This window comes from Zea mays, chromosome 5 (assembly GCF_902167145.1).
Source record: "Zea mays cultivar B73 chromosome 5, Zm-B73-REFERENCE-NAM-5.0, whole genome shotgun sequence".
NCBI classification, from domain to species: domain Eukaryota; kingdom Viridiplantae; phylum Streptophyta; class Magnoliopsida; order Poales; family Poaceae; genus Zea; species Zea mays.
The window spans coordinates 159,673,407-159,693,097 of NC_050100.1; the positions used below are offsets into that span (position 1 = coordinate 159,673,407).

The 19,691-nt window shown below is 55.6% G+C and overlaps 1 protein-coding gene across 1 annotated transcript; it reads right to left on the reverse strand.

Moving 5' to 3' along the window:
* Positions 1–18,743: 18,743 nt before the first annotated feature.
* On the reverse strand, positions 18,744–19,381 carry LOC103628601 (36.4 kDa proline-rich protein-like). Its single transcript, XM_035958896.1, has 2 exons — positions 19,363–19,381; positions 18,744–19,258 (listed from the first exon to the last, which is right to left on the reverse strand). Exons 1-2 carry the CDS (start codon positions 19,379–19,381, stop codon positions 18,744–18,746), a joined length of 534 nt encoding a protein of 177 aa, XP_035814789.1.
* Positions 19,382–19,691: the final 310 nt, after the last annotated feature.

Here is a 19,691-nt window from a genome sequence, read left to right on the forward strand (position 1 = left end):
CGATCAAATCGTGGATTCCACTGCTGGGTGCGAAACCCTGTCCTTCCTCGATGCCTACTCAGGGTATCACCAAATCCGGATGAAAGAGTCCGACCAGCTCGCGACTTCTTTCATCACGCCCTTCGGCATGTACTGCTACGTCACCATGCCGTTCGGTTTGAGGAATGCGGGCGCGACGTACCAGCGGTGCATGAACCATGTGTTCGGCGAACACATCGGTCGCACGGTCGAGGCCTACGTCGATGACATCGTAGTCAAGACAAGGAAGGCTTCCGACCTCCTCTCCGACCTTGAAGTGACATTCCGATGTCTCAAAGAGAAAGACGTCAAGCTCAATCCCGAGAAGTGTGTCTTCGGGGTGCCCCGGGGCATGCTCTTGGGGTTCATCGTCTCCGAGCGAGGCATCGAAGCCAACCCGGAGAAGATCGCAGCCATCACCAGCATGGGGCCCATCAAGGACTTAAAAGGCGTACAGAGGGTCATGGGATGTCTCGCGGCCCTCAGCCGCTTCATCTCACGCCTCGGTGAAAGAGGTCTGCCTCTGTACCGCCTCTTAAGGAAGACCGGGTGTTTCGCTTGGACCCCTGAGGCCGAGGAAGCTCTCGGGAACCTGAAGGTGCTCCTTACAAAGGCGTCTATCTTGGTGCCCCCAGCTGATGGAGAAGCCCTCTTGGTTTACGTCGTCGCGACCACTCAGGTGGTTAGCGCCGCGATTGTGGTCGAGAGGCAAGAAGAAGGGCATGCATTGCCCGTTCAGAGGCCAGTCTACTTCGTCAGCGAGGTACTGTCCGAGACCAAGATCCGCTACCCACAAGTTCAGAAGCTGCTGTATGCAGTGATCCTGACGAGGCGAAAGTTGCGACATTACTTTGAGTCTCATCCGGTAACTGTGGTGTCCTCCTTCCCCCTGGGGGAGATCATCCAGTGCCGAGAGGCCTCGGGCAGGATCGCAAAGTGGGCGGTGGAAATCATGGGCGAAACAATCTCGTTCGCCCCTCGGAAGGCCATCAAGTCCCAGGTGTTGGCGGACTTCGTAGCCGAATGGGTCGACACCCAGCTGCCGACGGCTCCGATCCAACCAGAGCTCTGGACCATGTTTTTCGACGGGTCGCTGATGAAGACGGGAGCCGGCGCGGGCCTGCTCTTCATGTCGCCCCTCGGGAAACACCTACACTACGTGCTACGCCTCCATTTCCCGGCGTCCAACAATGTGGCTGAGTACGAGGCTCTGGTCAACGGGTTGCGGATCGCCATCGAGCTGGGGGTCAGACGTCTCGACGCTCGCGGTGACTCACAGCTCGTCATCGACCAAGTCATGAAGAACTCCCACTGCCGCGACCCGAAGATGGAGGCCTACTGCGATGAGGTTCGGCGCCTGGAAGACAAGTTCTACGGGCTCGAGCTCAACCACATCGCTCGGCGCTACAACGAGACTGCGGACGAGCTGGCTAAAATAGCCTTGGGGCGAACAACGGTTCCCCCGGACGTCTTCTCCCGGGATCTGCATCAACCCTCCGTCAAGATCGACGACACGCCCGAGCCCGAGGCACCCTCGGCACAGCCCGAGGCACCCTCGGTTCAGCCCGAGGTACCCTCGGCCCCCGAGGGCGAGGCACTGCACATCGAGGAGGAGCAGAGCGGGGCCACGCCTAGTCAAAATTGGCAGACCACGTACCTGCAATATCTCCGCCAAGGAGAGCTACCCCTTGACCAAGCCGAGGCTCGGCGGGTAGCGCGACGCGCCAAGTCGTTCGTCTTGCTGGGCGATGAGGAGGAGCTCTACCACCGCAGCCCCTCGGGCATCCTCCAGCGATGCATCTCCATCGCCGAAGGTCAGGAACTCCTGCAAGAAATACACTCGGGGGCTTGCGGCCATCATGCAGCGCCTCGAGCCCTTGTCGGGAATGCTTTCCGACAAGGCTTCTACTGGCCAACGGCGGTGGCTGACGCCACTAGAATTGTCCGCACCTGCGAAGGGTGCCAATTCTATGCGAAGCAGACCCACCTGCCCGCTCAGGCTCTGCAGACGATACCCATCACCTGGCCCTTTGCTGTATGGGGTCTGGACCTCGTCGGTCCCTTGCAGAAGGCGCCCGGGGGCTACACGCACCTGCTGGTCGCCATCGACAAATTCTCCAAGTGGATCGAGGTCCGACCCCTGAACAGCATCAGGTCCGAGCAGGCGGTGGCGTTCTTCACCAACATCATCCATCGCTTCGGGGTCCCAAACTCCATCATCACTGACAACGGTACCCAGTTCACCGGCAAAAAATTCTTGGATTTTTGCGAGGATCACCACATCCGGGTGGACTGGGCCGCCGTGGCTCATCCCATGTCGAATGGGCAAGTAGAGCGTGCCAACGGCATGATTCTACAAGGGCTCAAGCCCCGGATTTACAACGACCTCAACAAGTTCGGCAAGCGATGGATGAAGGAACTCCCCTCGATGGTCTGGAGCCTGAGGACAACGCCAAGCCGAGCCACGGGTTTCACGCCGTTCTTCCTAGTCTACGGGGCCGAGGCCATCTTGCCCACTGACCTGGAATACGGCTCCCCGAGGACGAGGGCCTACAACGATCAAAGCAACCAAGCTAGCCGAGAAGAATCACTGGACCAGCTGGAAGAGGCTCGGGACAAGGCCTTACTACACTCGGCGCGGTACCAGCAGTCCCTGCGACGCTACCACGCCCGAGGGGTCCGGCCCCGAGACCTCCAGGTGGGCGACCTGGTGCTTCGGCTGCGGCAAGACGCCCGAGGGAGGCACAAGCTCACGCCCCCCTGGGAGGGGCCATTCGTCATCGCCAAAGTTCTGAAGCCCGGAACATACAAGCTGGCCAACAATCAAGGCGAGATCTACGGCAACGCTTGGAACATCAAACAGCTACGTCGCTTCTACCCTTAAGATGTTTTCAAGTTGTTCATATACCTCGCACCCACGCCAAAGTTTAGTCATCAAGGAAGGGTCGGCCTCGCCTCGGCAAAGCCCGACCCTCCCTCGGGGGCTAAAAGGGGGGAGACCCCCTCTGCGTCGAAATTTTCTCGAAAAAAGATCTCTTTTAGCAGAATATCTTTCGTGCTTTTTGACTACTTCGAAAAGCGGATCCTGGAAACGACGGGGTACACGTAAGCAGCCAAGGCTGACCGAGCCGAGGGACTCCTACGCCTCCGGGATACGGATACCTCACTCATCACCTTCTGCGATAAGTAACTCGCGTTCAGATAAAGTGATTCCGCGGACCAAACAAGTCTTTACGTTCGGAAGCTCTTCTGCCGAAGCGGTCCTTCAAGCCTTCTCGACTAAATCGGTGACAGGGCCTCATGGACGGGTGAAAGTACGCGTAAGCGGCGAGGCCGACCGAGTCGAGGGACTCCCACGCCTCTGGGATACGGATACCTCACTCGTCACCTTCCGCGAGAAGCAACTCTCGCCCGCACAAACATCCCTGTTACCGACAAAAAGTCCAGATACTCGAAACAAGAGGAAAGGAGACGCAGCTTTACAACGCAGCGAGGGTGTGTTTTCTGGCCCCTGCGGCCGCAGAAGGCACACGCTACAAGACAATCTGATCCTGCAGGCTCGGGTCTTCACGCTGGAAGGGGGCTGTAGCACCCTCGGCATCGACGACACCTTCAGTGAGGTCCGACCCAGCCTCGGACGGCGACGTGGTCCAGGGACTTCTCCGGGAATCCGGCCCGAGCAGGCGGCTCGGCCGGTTGCCTCAGGGGCCTCGGCCAACCATCTTCCAAGGGCGCCAGCCCGGCCCGAGGCCTCGGCTGGTCAACTCCGGCGTCGATCCCGCTGACGGACAACCCGGCTAGGCTCCGGCCAACCAGGTTCCCATTTTCGAGCCAACTCCGCCCCTGTTCGTGCTGATATCGCTACCCCTGGCCTCGGCTCATCGAAGAGCGGCCAAGGGGTCTCTTTAAATAAGCTAGAGGAGCCTCAGACAACAAGGTCGATCGAGCCGAGGGACACCTACGCCTCCGGGATACGGATACCTCACTCGTCACCTTGACACGGGGCGACTCATGCTTGGTGAAGCGGTTCAGATAATCAACAGGCGAGACTTAGTGCTCGAAAATGAGGAAAAAACACGGCTCCGTGCCGAAATTACATACATGTTCAGGCCTCGACAGCCACAGTGAACAAAAACACTGGCATTCAAAGTGCCCTTACAAACGGAACTCCGGTTCCGTCCCCGTGGGTATGAGCGACCTCGAGCCTGCGGGGCGACGAACATCGGGAGGCTCGCCAGCGACCTCTGCAGCAGCAGCCATGGTCCCGGGTGGACGCGGCCACCGGAGGGCTCTTGTTTGCGGTCCCGCTCAAGGGACACGAACCAGCTGTCAAAGCCAAAGAGCGGGCCGCTCCCAAGCGCACCGGCAGATCCTCGCTGTCGTCCTCGCCGCGAATGCGAGGGGAAGGACAGAATGTTGCATCCTAGCTGGGCAGCAACAGTTCGCCTTCCCCGGCATGACTGGAGGACGTCTCCGTCGCAGCGTGGGAGGACGATTGCCACCACCAGAAGCTGGAAGAGGAGGTGGTCCGCCGACCCGCGCAGGAGGTAGAGCCTCGGCTCGCCTCGCTCCCCGCCCCAGCGAGGATGACGAACACCCCCGATGCTGAGGGCGGGATCACAGCCTGGCTTGCCTCTCCCCATCCAGGAGCTGGAGGTCACCGTCTTGGGTGACCACCAGCGGAGGGGAGCAACCGGGCTGTGTGATGAAAATCCTTGAAGCCGAACGATGGCTGAAAGGTACCAACTCCCACGGAGTTGCGTTCCTCCAACGATGAGGCGGAAAGACGGCGGGTACCCCCCATCCGGGGGCTTGGAAGGTGGAAAGACACGACGCATAAGGGAGGAAGAAGACATGGTCGCCTTCCAAAAGGGGTCGCCCTCCTTTTAAAGGCAACTCTCCCTACGTGCGCCCCCAAACGCCACGGGCTGAGTCTTCTCCAACACGCTCCAAGGCCCTCCCCTGCGGCGCGGGGGCTGGGTCCCGCATGTCATGCAAACCGGCTCAGAGCAGAAGAAGCCAAAGCGCCGCGCGTGGTGCACACAACCGCCCAGCGGTTACAAGCGACCCTCCACTTTTGCCCAGACCAACGGGCGGAAGGAGTGGGCAGCCATGCAGGCGGCATGCAACCGCGCCAAGTGGACACGCTTCTCCGACTCCCAACACGCCAGCATGGAGGCCCAGGCCCACGCGTCACGCAACCTGCGCGCCGGATGCTGCATGCAGGCAACTGCACCGCCACTTGCGCCACCACCGCGCCTCTTCGGTTGCGGAACCAATGCCGCGGCTCGAGGCGACCCAGCGCACGACCCAGCGACGCCAGCCTGGCGCGACGGTCAATGCAGCCGAAAGTGGGCCGGCAGTAATGATGGTGGCAGGCGAGCGGGAGCAGCAGTCACGTCGTCAGCCAGGCTCACGTCCCATCTAGGGGCAGCAAGAGAGCCTCCTCTCACGGCGTGAAGACGGCGCGCCCGTGATCCGTTCCTCGAACGGCTCGCGCACGCGCGACGGCCGCCCCGCCAACCACTCGCCCCGTCGCATTAACTCCGCGGCGGGACAGGCGGCGTTTCTGGCAGGAGAAGCGGGCGACGCTTCGCCTTCGCCGTAATAACCGCGCCAAAAAAGGTACGCCACATCGTTCGATTTCGTATCCTTTTCCTTTTTTCCTCTTTCTCTATCTCTTGCAACAGGGACCGGGAAAGGGGGATACCCCGAAAAGGATCCTTCCCTGTGAAGGAACCAGGCTCTGAGCCCCCCCTACTGATTAGAGGTTCGAAGGCTGGCCCTCCGAGGGGTTCAACAGTCGCCTCAGATCGCGTGGGCCCTACACCCACTACTGGTCAGAGGTTCGAAGGCCGGCCCCCCGAAGGGCTCCACGGCCGCCTCAGGCTACTCGGGCTCCGCGCCCATTACTGATCAGGGGTTCGAAGGCTGGCCCCCGAAGGGTTCACAGTCGCCTCAGACGCCGAGCGAGGGATGACCAGGGGTACGTTCGATACATAACCGAGGCTCGGGCTGCGCTCCTGAGGTACCCTAGGACATTTCCGAGACCAGCGGGAGCGATCTTGTAACGGAATCCCATCGGAGGGAGGCATCGAGCCCTCGGACCCCGTCGCCAGGGGACCGGGTCCGGCAGATCACCCGCAGGTACTTTTGGGCGTGCCTCTGGGCCCCTAGCCGACCCCCAACGAACGGGGCACGGACGTCCACTCGGATTACCCGCTTGCAGCTCACCGGAGACACCATGTTCGGTGCCCATCGAGGGTAACATGGCGCACTCCCCCCCCTCCTCCTTGCGGAAAGGCGACGTAGGGGCGTATGTAAAAAAGCCGAGTCTGTCCTTGATCGCCCTCTCGCCCTGTGCGGAGGCTCGGGGGCTGCTCTCGCAAACCCGGCTCCGGCTGAACCGTTGACAGCGTCAACATACCAGCCCGAGAACTTGGGCCCCGACCGTGCACCCGGGCTACGGCCAGTTCGCATGAGGGAACAACCAGACCAGCCGAAGCATTACGCAAGGCACTAAGACCTCGAAGGAGTGAAACCACTCCTCCGAGGCCTCGGGGGCTACACCCGGCGGGTGCGCTCGCGCGCACCCACCGGAACAAAATGCAACCGAGAAAGGCTGGTCCCCTTGCAAAAAAGTGCGACGAAAGCCTCCAAGCGAGTGATAACACTCCCTTCGAGGCTCGGGGGCTACTGTCGGGGACCATAATTAGGGGTACCCTCAAGACGCCTAATTCTCAGCTGGTAACCCCCATCAGCATAAAGCTGCAGAGGCCTGATGGGTGCGATTAAGTCAGGGATCAGTCCATACGAGCGACTCGATCACGCCTCGCCCGAGCCTAGCCTCGGGCAAGGGCAGCCGACCCCAAGGGATTTCCGTCTCGCCCGAGGCCCCCCTTTAACGGCGGACACATCTCCGGCTCGCCCGAGGCCTTGCCTTCTCTCAGAAGCAACCCTGACTAAATCGCCGCACCGACCGACCGAGTCGCAGGAGCATTTAACGCAAAGGTGGTCTGACACCTTTATCCTGACGCGCGCCCCCCGGCAGAGCCGAAGTGACCGCTGTCACTTCGTCGCTCCACTGACCGGTCTGACAGAAGGACAGCGCCGCCTGCGCCACTCCGACTGCAGTGCCACTTGACAGAGTGAGACTGACAGGCAGTCAGACCTTGCCAAAGGCGCCATAGGAAACTCCGCTCCGCCCGACCCAGGGCTCGGACTCGGGCTAAGCCCCGGAAGACGGCGAACTCCGCTCCGCCCGACCCAGGGCTCGGACTCAGGCTAGGCCCCGGAAGACGGCGAACTCCGCTCCGCCCGACCCAGGGCTCGGACACGGGCTAAGCCCCGGAAGACGGCGAACTCCGCTCCGCCCGACCCAGGGCTCGGACTCGGGCTAGGCCCCAGAAGACGGCGAACTCCGCTCCGCCCGACCCAGGGCTCGGACTCGGGCAAAGCCCCAGAAGACGACGAACTCCGCTTCGCCCGACCCCAGGGCTCGGACTCCACCCTGGCCTCTACCGGACAACCTCCGCCTCGCCCAACCCAGGGGCTCGGGCTCGGCCTCGGCCATGGAAGATAGACTCGACCTCGGCTTTGGAGGAGCCTCCACGTCGCCCGACCTAGGGCACAGGCCCGCCACGTCGACAGGAAGCGCCATCATCACCCTGCCCCAAGCCGACTCGGGCCTCACGGAACAAGACCGGTGTCCCATCTGGCCAGCTCCGCCAGATAGGCAATGATGGCGCCCCGCTAGCCCTGTGACGACGGCGGCTCTCAGCTCCCTTACGGAAGCAGGGGGACGTCAGCAAGGACTCAACCGCTCCGATAGCTGTCCCTCCGCCAGGCTCCGTTGCTCCTCCGACAGCCACGACATCACACCAGCAGGGTGCCAAGATCTCTCCGGTTGCCACATTGGCATGTACTTAGGGCGCTAGCTCTCCCTCCGCTAGACACGTAGCACTCTGCTACATCCCCATTGTACACCTGGATCCTCTCCTTACGCCTATAAAAGGAAGGACCAGGGCCTTCTTAGAGAAGGTTGGCCGCGCGGGGACGAGGACGGGACAGGCGCTCTCTTGGGGCCGCTCGCTTCCCTCGCCCGCGTGGACGCTTGTAACCCCCTACTGCAAGCGCACCCGACCTGGGCGCGGGACGAACACGAAGGCCGCGAGATTTCCACCTCTCTCACGCCCGTCTCCGGCCACCTCGCTTTCCCCCCTTCGCGCTCGCCCACGCGCTCGACCCATCTGGGCTGGGGCACGCGGCACACTCACTCGTCGGCTTAGGGACCCCCCCGGTCTCGAAACGCCGACAGCCGGGGATGATCCGGCTCAAGTGGGCAGTGCCAACTATGACCCAGCCCCCGAGGGTGCCCAGGCAGGGTCTCCTTTTTGCACTTCCATGGACGTTCACGCGGGATCACCTCCACACTCTGGCTGCATGGTGGTAGCCCAAACTTTGGACTAGGGAGGTGCTTTAGAGGGCAGCGTCCCCGCTGATCGGGCGTTTGGCTCTGTTGAAGGCACTGAACTTATTCCTACTGGTCCGTCGCAAGCTGCTTCAGGTGGTGGCCTTGCGCCTGGTTATCAGCTGATTTCTCCTGATTTGGGGATCCCTTCGTTCTTTTCCAACCTCCAGGTACTGTGCTGTATTTTAGCTTGTTCTTTATGTTGCATGAACTTTTGTCATGATGCCCATTTGTTCTTCTCATCAGGCTTTGGTAGATGGGATGGCCAGCCAGCTGAGATTGCAGGGTGCTTCCGTCCCAGAAGTGGCTTCGTCTCTTGCGTGTTGGAATCCAGTGTCACTTCATCGTCGTGTATCCGAGCTGGAGGCAACTAACGCTGGTTAGTGCCCTTTTTCTTCTCTTCGTCTTTGTTGTGGACTGTTTTACCTTCTGACCTCGTTTTGTTTGATTACTTCTTGCTAGGGATGACTCGGCAGATTGCAATTCTTGAGGAAAAACATTCCCGACATCAGGCTGAAATGGTTCAACGGTGCGCTGACTTCGAGGAGAAGTACTCTCAGAGCCAAACTGAATTAAATCAGGTTTCCGCTGCCTTGGATGATGCCAATGCCCTGAGTTCTTCTCTTCATGCTCGGCTTGACTCTGAAAAGGTAACTTACAAAACCGTGCCTTGCCTTGCTATGCTCTTATTACTTGCTTGATTTCTGAAGGAATTGATTTTCGTTTGCAGGAAGAAAAACGTATCCTTGCTGCTTCTCGTGACAATCTAGACAGATTGTATCGTGATTCTAGCAACTCGCTGACCATTTTGGAGAGGAGTCACCGCTTTACAATGGAGGAACTGGACAATCAACGTTGTAGGCTGCAAGAATCTGCGGACGAAGCGACCCGCCTTAAACAATTGATATCAGCGAAGGATGCCACCATCAAAGAACTCCGAGCTTCCAAGAAATCCATTGCCCAGGAGTTAGAGGCCGCACGGCTGGCTGCTAAAGTTGTCGAAGAAACTGCAGCTACTCTCAAAGCCCAGCGCGATAAAGCCATGGATAAGGCTATTCGTGCTGGACGAATCTTAATGAGGAGACCCGACGTGGTTGTTCCTGAAGACATAAAGGCTGACGTGAATGCTGCCCCCGATTCCTCGAGTCGTCCTACTTCGTCGGTCGCTCCTGAAAAAGACATTGCGAAATAGAGAAACATTTTGCGTGCTCTGAGCGCGCGATTAGCATGATCGAGTATTTGTTAGAAGACATCAGTTTATCATTCGAATGACATAATTACTCTCTTATTGCATCAGAATTTATTGGTTCGTAAATTTGTGGTAATGAAATTTGTTGGCGGGATATGGAAGTCATCCCCTGAATTACATAGGCGCGAGTATGTAGCACCGGCTTAAGCCGCCTCTGACTTTGGCCGGTAGCTCCGTTAGTAGGGTATAGTGGTCACCCCGAGTCGAGTAAGCATGAGCATGTTACACCGCCTTAAGCCGTTGCCGACTTAAGTCGATTGCTCCGTTTGTAGGGCATAGTGGTCACCCCGAGTTAAGTAAGCGTGAGCATGTTGCACCGCCTTAAGTCGTTGCCGACTTAAGTCGATTGCTCCGTTTGTAGGGCATAGTGGTCACCCCGAGTTAAGTAAGCGTGAGCATGTTGCACCGCCTTAAGTCGTTGCCGACTTAAGTCGATTGCTCCGTTTGTAGGGCATAGTGGTCACCCCGAGTTAAGTAAGCGTGAGCATGTTGCACCGCCTTAAGTCGTTGCCGACTTAAGTCGATTGCTCCGTTTGTAGGGCATAGTGGTCACCCCGAGTTAAGTAAGCGTGAGCATGTTGCACCGTCTTAAGTCGTTGCCGACTTAAGTCGATTGCTCCGTTTGTAGGGCACAGTGGTCACCCCGAGTTAAGTAAGCGTGAGCATGCTGCACCGCCTTAAGTCGTTGCCGACTTAAGTCGATTGCTCCGTTTGTAGGGCATAGTGGTCACCCCGAGTTAAGTGAGAATGCAAGTCAATCGTAAACGAGCCGAGTATCTTTGAAATCTCTCTTTATTGATGATATATTTCCACTTTACAGAATACATTGTCGCCCCAACAGTTTTGAAATACAGCTAGGGATAAAATTTTCTGAGGTGCTCTATGTTCCAGGAGTTCCCAACTTCTGTGCCATCCATCTGAGTGAGGCGATACGATCCGGGCCGAGTGACTTCTGCTACTATGAAGGGTCCTTCCCATAAGGGTGATAACTTGTGCCGTCCCTCTCCCGTTAGAATTCGGCGGAGGACGAGGTCTCCTACTGAAAAGAACTGTTGCCGCACAACCTTGTCATGATAGCGCCTTAGAGTCTGCTGGTACCGTGCTGATTGGATTACCGCATTCAGTCGTTCTTCCTCAAGTACATCAACGTCCTCCAGCCTGGTGGCCTCAGCTTCTGCTATGCTTTCGAAGATCAACCTTGGCGCCCCAAACTTGAGATCAGCAGGTAGCACTGCCTCCGACCCATAGACCATGAAGAAAGGAGTGTTTCCATGCAGGGCTCGGCTAGGTTGGGTTCTTAGGCTCCAAACAACATAAGGCAATTCTCTTATCCACTTTCCTGCGAATTTTTCATTCTTATCGAAGACCCTTTTCCTGAGTGCCTCCAATATCATTCCGTTGGCTCGCTCAACCTGCCCGTTGGCTCTTGGATGTGCTACAGATGCATACTTGATCTGAATGCTCTTTTGCTCGCAGAAGTCGAAGAATTCTGAACTGGTGAAGTTGGATCCTAAGTCAGTGATGATACTGTTTGGTATCCCAAATCTGAATATTATGTCTTTTATGAATTCCACGGCCTTAGCAGAGGTTAAAGAAGCAATGGGCTTGAACTCTATCCACTTAGTGAATTTGTCAATCGCCACCAATACATGAGTATATCCCCCTTGAGCTTTCTTGAAAGGTCCAATCATATCCAGTCCCCAGCATGCGAAAGGCCAGGTTACTGGTATGGTTTGTAGTTGCTGTGCTGGCATGTGCTGTTGCTTTGACAAGTATTGGCAAGCTTCGCATCTCTGAACTAACTCGGCTGCATCGTTCTTCGCCGTCGGCCAATAGAATCCTGACCTGAAAATCTTTCCGACTAGTGTTCTGGATGCTGCATGAATTCCACATTGCCCTGCATGGACCTCCTCCAGAAGTTGCTTCCCAGTGGACGGGAGAACGCACTTCATGAGGATGCCTGATGCTCCCCTTCGGTACAATTCCTCCCCAATGAGTGTATAGTGAGCCGACTGCCTGGCAATGCGCTCTGCCCTGGTTCTTATTCATTCTTTATGTACTTAATAATCAGCCTTCTCCAGTCATCAGAGTCTAACTCGGGTTGATTTATGATGTTGCACTCTTCTGTTTGATCCATTGAGATACTCGGCTGCAGAATTTCTTGCACGAAGACTCCGGGTGGGACCTGAGTTCGACTGGATCCGAGCTTGGACAGTACATCAGCTGCTGTGTTCCGATCTCTTTCTACATGATGAAATTCCAGACCCTCAAATTTATCTTCCAACTTTCGGACGGCAGCGCAGTATTTTCCCATTGTATCGCTTGAACAATCCCATTCCTTGTTTATCTGGCTGATGACTACCAGAGAATCTCCGTATACCATCAATCTCTTGACGCCCAACGATATGGCGATGTTCAATCCGTGTACCAAAGCTTCATACTCGGCTGCATTATTAGAAGCCGGGAATAGCAACTAGAGGGCGTACTTGAGGTGTTCGCCTCCAGGTGCGGTGAAGAGGATCCCTGCTCCTGCTCCTTGCAGCTTCAGCGAGCCATCAAAATACATTCGCCATACTTCTGCGGTTTCTGGATTATCCGGTACTTGCTGTTCTGTCCACTCTGATACGAAATCAACCAGTGCTTGAGTTTTGATGGCAGTGCGAGGTCGGAACTCGATGTCGTGGGATCCCAGCTTGCAAGCCCACTTGGCTATTCGACCAATGGCTTCCTTGTTGTGAAGAATATCCCCTATTGGAAAACCAGTGACTACTATGACTTTGTGATCGTCAAAGTAGTGACGCAACTTGCGGGCAGTTAGAAGTACTGCGTATAATAGCTTCTGAACTTGAGGATACTTTTTCTTCGAGGGGCCTAGAACTTCACTAATGAAGTAGACGGGATGTTGTACTGGATAGGCATGTCCTTCTTCTACTCGCTCGACTACCAACGCGGTGCTTACCATGTGAGTCGTGCAAGAGATATACAGTAGCAAATCTTCAGCCGGTTGAGTCGACGTAGCTCGTCGGGGTGGTTTCAGTACTAGTGGTGTTGTCAAGAATTTCTTCAGTGCCTCTAGAGCTTCTTGTGCTTCTGAAGTCCATTGAAACTTATCCACCTTCTTGAGTAGCTTGTAAAATGGCAAACCTTTTTCTCCCAGCCTGGATATGAATCTGCTCAGAGCTGCCATACATCCAGTAAGTCGCTGAACCTTCTTTTGTGACCGAGGAGCTTCCATCTTCATGATAGCTTCAATCTTATCTGGATTAGCCTCAATTCCCCGGTGGCTGACAATAAACCCGAGCAATTTTCCTGCTGGTACCCCAAAAACACATTTTTCGGGATTGAGCTTCCATCTATATCGTCTCAAGCTGTTGAAAACTAGCTGTAAGTCTTCGATGAAGTTTTCCGAATTTTCTGTTTTGATTACCACATCATCTACGTAAGCCTCCACACGCTTGCCCCAGTGATCGGCTAAGCATGTTTGAATGGCTCTCTGATAAGTCGCTCCAGCGTTTTTGAGGCCGAACGACATGGAGGTATAACAGAAAGCACCAAACGGAGTGATGAACGCCGTTTTTTCCTCGTCTTCTTTTGCCAAACTAATCTGATGATACCCGGAATAGCAATCTAAGAAAGACAGCACGGAACATCCGGTGGTAGAGTCCACCACCTGATCTATCCTCGGGAGCCCGAAGGGATCCTTCGGACAGTGTTTGTTGAGATCAGTATAGTCGACGCACATGCGCCAATCCACTTTATTCTTTTTGAGTACAAGAACAGGGTTGGCTAACCACTCAGGGTGTAATACTTCTCTAATAAATCCAGCCGCAACCAAGCGAGCTAACTCAGCGCGAATGGCCTCTCTCTTATCGGGCGTGAAACGACGTAGCTTTTGCCGGATCGGCCTCGCCTGGGGATAAACCTTCAACTTGTGCTCGGCCAGTTCTCTTGGGACTCCCGGCATATCCGCAGGTTGCCATGCGAATACATCTCGGTTATCTTGCAGGAACTGGACGAGCACGCTTTCCTATTTGTCGTCCAAGCTGGAGCTGATGATGGCTGTCTTGCGCTCATCAGCGAACCCCAGGTTGATTCGCTTGGTTTCTTCAGTCGGCCGCATAGAGGTCGCGGCCTGAGCTTCGTTTGCCGGTACGGCGAGGTCCTCCTCAGGCTTAGAGTTCGCCAGTGTAGAAGGGACCGTTGACGGCTTGGTGGTGAGAGCCGCTTGGATGGCCACTCGGAAGCATTCTGCGGCGCCTTGGAAGTCGGCGCGCACAGTTATGATCCCTTGCGGTCCTGGCATCTTCAGTATCATGTATGTATAGTGCGGAATGGCCATGAATTTGGCCAATCCCGACCTTCCAATGATGGCGTTGTACCCGCAGTCGAAATTTGCCACTTCAAACCTCAGGAACTCGGTTCTGTAGTTCTCCGGAGTTCCGAAGGTGACCGGCATGTAGATGTGGCCCAGCGGGTATTCCCCCTCCGTCGGCACGATGCCGAAGAAAGGAGTGTCCGACTTGTGGAGCTCTTTGAGGTGAGCCCCCAAGCCTTGGAGCGTCCGGGGGAAGGTGACGTTGATGCTGCTCCCCCCGTCCACTAGCACCTTCTTCACCCGGCTCTCTCGGATCACCGGATCAACGAGGAGCGGGTATTTGCTTGGATGGTCGAAGTTGAGCCATTGATCTTCCTGAGTGAAGGTGATCGGGTGTTCTGACCACCGGTATGGGGCGGGAGGACCGGTGGTCGCCACCAGTATCTGGCGGTCGTTGAGCTTTTGTTGTCTCTTGTTCTCCTGCGACCCATGTCCGCCGAAGATGACGTTGACCTCCCTGTCGACGCGTGGGAAAGCTCCTCCTCCTCCTCCCTCCTCCGGCTGATGAGGTTGTCGCGGTTCATCCGGTCCTCCCCTCGGCGGAGGAGGAGGTAGAGGTTGGAAGGGTCGGCCATGCCCAACGGAGTGCTTGAAGTCCCGGCGGTTGCGAAGAGTGTGGCGCATGTCCTTGTGGTATGGGCACTGGGCGTCGAGGATGTCGTCCAGCGTGCGCTCGCCTCCGCGAGGTCCTCCTCGGGCGCGAGAGGCAGGCGGTCCGGCGGCGTGTACTTCTTCGCGAGGCCTCTTCTCCCAGCGTTTGTCGGGTGGCTGGTTTGCGTCGCATCGTGGTGCTGCCGGTGCAGGCTTTACTCCTCCGATGAGGTCCTGAGCTCGCTCGTCGGCGGTGATGTAGAGGTCGGCTTCCCGGAACAGCTCCTCGGAAGTAGTCGGCGCCTTCTATAGTATGGCTCGGACAAAAGCCGAGTCGTTGGATCCTCTGTAGAAGTCCTCAATCACGGCCGCCTCCGTGACCTCAGGGATGCGATTTCTCATGGTCTGGAACCTTTTGAGGTACGACCGGAGAGTCTCATCCCCCCGGCGCTTGATGGATTTGAGGTCCCACGGTTGCGCTGGCTTGTCGGAGAGGGACTGGAAGTTGGCGGTGAAACGTCGACTGAAGTCTCCCCAGTCGTCGATGCAGTGTCGGGGTAGATGTCGTAGCCACTGTAGCGCATCTTGCCCAAGGACGATGGGCAGATACACGGTCATAACGTCCTCGGATGCTCCGGCAGCCCGAGCAGCGGTGGTGTAGACGGCTAGCCAACCCCCTGGATCCTGCTTAGGCTCATATTTGTCGACATTGGATACCTTGAAGTTGGGAGGCCATTGGATGGCTCTAAGGCGCGGAGTAAGAGCGGACACTCCGCACGTGTCCTCCTGTCGTCGGGGACGATGTCTGTCCCGGGGAGGGGAGTTGTGATTGTGGTTCCTCGACCGTCCCCGGGTGGTTCCGCCAGTTGAGGCCGTTGCCGACTCAGTCCTGGTGGCCTGGCTCTGAGTCGGGATGCCATGATCCCGGTCGTACTCCTCCCGACGACGAATCTCGTTCTCATGCCGCCGTTCGCGCGAAGCATTGATGGAGCTTCGCGCGTCTCGGCGACTGTTGATGGCGTGTCGTAGATCGTTCGGCGGGTGAGCAAGCGGTAGAAGATGGTTGGCTGCCTGGGTGAACAGGCGTCGGTATCCCTCGGCGTCGGGAGTCCGAGGAAGTCCATCAGCTATCCGAGCTAGTACCCCTCCGACTTCGCTTGGCGTGTTCATAGCTCGAGCGAAGTCGGGATTCAGGTTGCGTCCGAAGAGCGAATTCTCCCGGCGTTGCCTTGCGTCTTGCTCGGCCTGTTCCTGAGCCCGCCGGCGATCACGTCGTCGGGAGTTCCTTCGTTCTCTGAAGACGCGTTCTTCCGGAGTTTCTCCTATCTCCGAGACCTCGTCTCGTGAGACAGGCTGCTCCGGATCCCGTTCTCCGGCCGCGTGATGTCGTCGAACATTCCTGCGCCGGTTCCTCCGTCGGCGGGATTCTCGTTGAGGCGGTTCTTCTCCGGGCGCGGTCGGCTCGTCGTCAAAGACGGTGGGCGACTCCACTCTCCCGATGAAGAGGACGTCGGGGTAGAATGGTGCTGCTGTCGTGGCGACTTTCTTTCCGTTCTCTTTTGAGGCCAGAGGAACGGAAAGAACGACTTGTTTTTCCCTGGTCTCCTTCTTCCTCGCGATCCGTGTCCATTCTTTTGTCGGGGAAGTAGACAGCGGAGTCTTCCGGGTCAGCGAACTCTCGCCCCCCGGCTTTCCGAAGACGATCCTTTTCCGAAGAGCTGGAGGTGGCGCCTTTTCGGCATTTTCGGAGTTCGTTGGAGGAGACTTCTTTTCCGGCGGATCCGCGATACGGTGTAGAATTCCCTCTTCATCCGCTACAGATGAGATTGTCCCGAAGCAGAATACGGATCCGGGACGCATGGTGATCTTGCTGTTGAAGGTGACGGCCATTGAGCTAGCTTGGATCGTCGACACACCCCCTACCTGGCGCGCCAGCTGTCGGTGTTTTGGGTCCGACCGCACACCCGGGGTTGCCCCTCAAGGTGTTTTTAGGAGTAGGACGGTGTCGACGACTGTAGCAAAATGGTTCGTGCCGATCACACGAGGGACAGTGGACAAGATTTACAGGTTCGGGCCGCTTAGAGATGCGTAACACCCTACGTCCTAGTGAGTATGTGTACATGGTTACAAGAGGGCTCTCTGGATTGAAAACACAGAGAGTTAAGGTGGGTGGCTAAGTAAGATAGGGTCGATCATTCTGAAGGGGTGCCCCCTAGGCCTTATATACTCGACCGTGGGGCAGTACACGTGGATATGATAATAACAAGTAGCTAAAAGGTAGTGAACCTCTTGAGTTTATCCCTACGTAACCCTCGCCGACTTATCCTCGCATGGCTCCGTTGCATGGGGGCTCCAGCGCGGGAAAGTCGGGTCTCTGTTGTGATTTACTCGTTCGACGTTGTGGGCCGTCCGGGTTTGCACTAATCCGGTCTCACGTCGATCTGCTCTGCTGGTTGTCTCTCCCCAGGCCCACGAAAGAATGACCTTATGATTTATTGGGCCCTTGGACCTTTCGTGAGGTCTTTTACTCTTTAGTGGACCCGGGGGATATCTATCCCCCACAGCCATTTCTTGAACCGAACGGTCATCATCAGAATCTAAGGCCCGTGCAGCCTCATATGGCTCCTCCTCATCCTCAATCTGAACATCAACACTATTGGATGCCCTGCATATGTTGTCCATATTATATGATACAGGCACATCAAGATAAGCACCATTATCGATTTGTGGAGATCCTGCATCGGGTCCAAGCAAGAAATACCACATTAAAAAGTCTAATCAAACGAAATAACGATGGATATGAACAACGTGTCAAAGACACTTACTAGGATGATCCTGAACTGGATGCTGGGTCAATGGGATCTCTTGGGAGGGGGTGCCACCGGATTAGAAGCCCCACAAACACCAGGAAGAGGACGAGAAATCCCATACTCGTGCGGCCCCGATTGAGCATCGGGCACAACAACCACTTCTTCCGGAAGCTCTACCAAAGGAGCTTCAATACGAGATGCATTGGGAATTTGTGAAGACAACCCGACTGGAGCATCACGACGAGTAACAGATAACGACTGAACAACCACATCCAAACATGGTGAAAGCATCGTCTTCACAATTCTTACATATCTCACCCAATCATCTTCTAAGGCAATGGAGATCAAACGTCGGACAACTGTTCCATATGTAATATGGGACAACAAACCCTGAATTGATATTCTAGGGTCGTTTATGTTGCAACTAATCTTCTCACAAGCTCGAGCGAAAATCTTGTCAAAAGATGGTCTTTCATCGAACAACATGGTCACGTTCTTCATACCATAAAAACTAACATTCCCATAAGCATCTATCCCCACGCTTCCTCCATGGTATAGTGTCACTAGGGTGTCCATCTATTGCAAAAATGGATTACTAACTCAATAATGGCTAGGTACTTAAGCCTAAAAACTTACTAAATAATAAATAAATAGTAACTACTTATTAACTAATAACTATATAGTAAATATTAAATGACCACATCAAACGAAATTACATAATCTATGAATAATGTACGAAAACAATGTATACCTGAGATCGCGTACGAGTCCAACTAACGGTGGAGAAGGACAAGTCGGAAGGACACCTATATACAAAAAAAACTATTGTCAATAATAAATTTGGCAGCACCTCCCCTGTAAAGTGATGTTTCTAAAACCTGCAAAGAAATAACAACACGATGGTTGCCAACACAGAAAACTGCTACCAACAAGTATATGTTAAACCCTATATAATCACTCACTTTCCTCCATCAATTATACTAACAATATGCTACCGACTTACTAACTATATAATCACTAACTATATATACAAACAAATAAATACCTAGCTAACTATTTATAATAAGAAATGAATAGTTAACAGACTATGTATTAAACCAAGTAATCTTGTGCTACAGATTTATTTTTCAGTTAGAAAAATCTATTTACCTCAAATTAATACCAAGCAATGATATATTAACATCTAGCTGTCTAATTAGCTAACTAATTAATACAAACTAATTTGAATCCTCACCGTGGGGAGATGGCGACGGGGAGCACGAGGCTGACGCTGAGCGCCTTGGCCTTGATGGTGGTGCAGAGGCAGAGCGCGACGTCGAGGTCGGCCACGCTGGAGAGCAGCGGGCAGCAGGTGTCGCTGGCCTTGGTCCCGATGACGGCGTGCACGAGGCCGTTGAGTGCGTCCACGCACACGAGCAGCTTGAGCGTGTTCACGGGGCACTTGCCCGTCGGCGTGGACGGCGACGATGAGTAGGGCGGGGGAGGGCACGACGTGGACGAAGGCGGCGGCTTCGCCTTCAGCGGTGGAGGCGGCGGCGGCTTCGGCGGCGGGCAGTAGGGGCAGGCCGTGGCCTGCGCGAGCAGTGTGGCCGCGACCAGCAAGAGGGGCTCTGATGGATGGGGACGACGGCGGGCGGCTCTGGTGGCGACGACGTCGGGAGGAAATACAGGAGAACGAAGGGAGTGGGAGGAAGGAGAAAGAAGAAACGCGGTGTACCGGTTAATTCCTAGCTCGGCGCCAAGATCTTGGCAAGTTCCAAGGGGTCGGCGCCATAGATCTTGGCGGCGACCCCCCTTGGACGGTTCGGCGCTGTCCAGGGGGGTCGCCGCCAAGATCTATGGCGCCGACCCTCTGGAACTTGCCACATCGCCTGCCACGTAGGAAAAGTTGGCGCCAATGGTACTGGCGTCGCTGTACGTTACCTCGGCACCAATGATGATGACGCCGAGGTTGGGGTCTATTTTTTGAAATGAAACTGCAAAGGGCATAATTGTGCTAAAAAACCCAAAAAGGGCTAAAATACAAAAAAGTTGGCTACCGTGTTGCGAATGTGGAAAATGGGCTGTTCCGCATTCTAGCCCACACGGCGACGCAGAAAGGCGTAGGCGACCTCCACAACAGGTCTTGCACTCATGCATCTCGTAAACCCGTTTTTTTAAAACTAGAGATAAAAATTA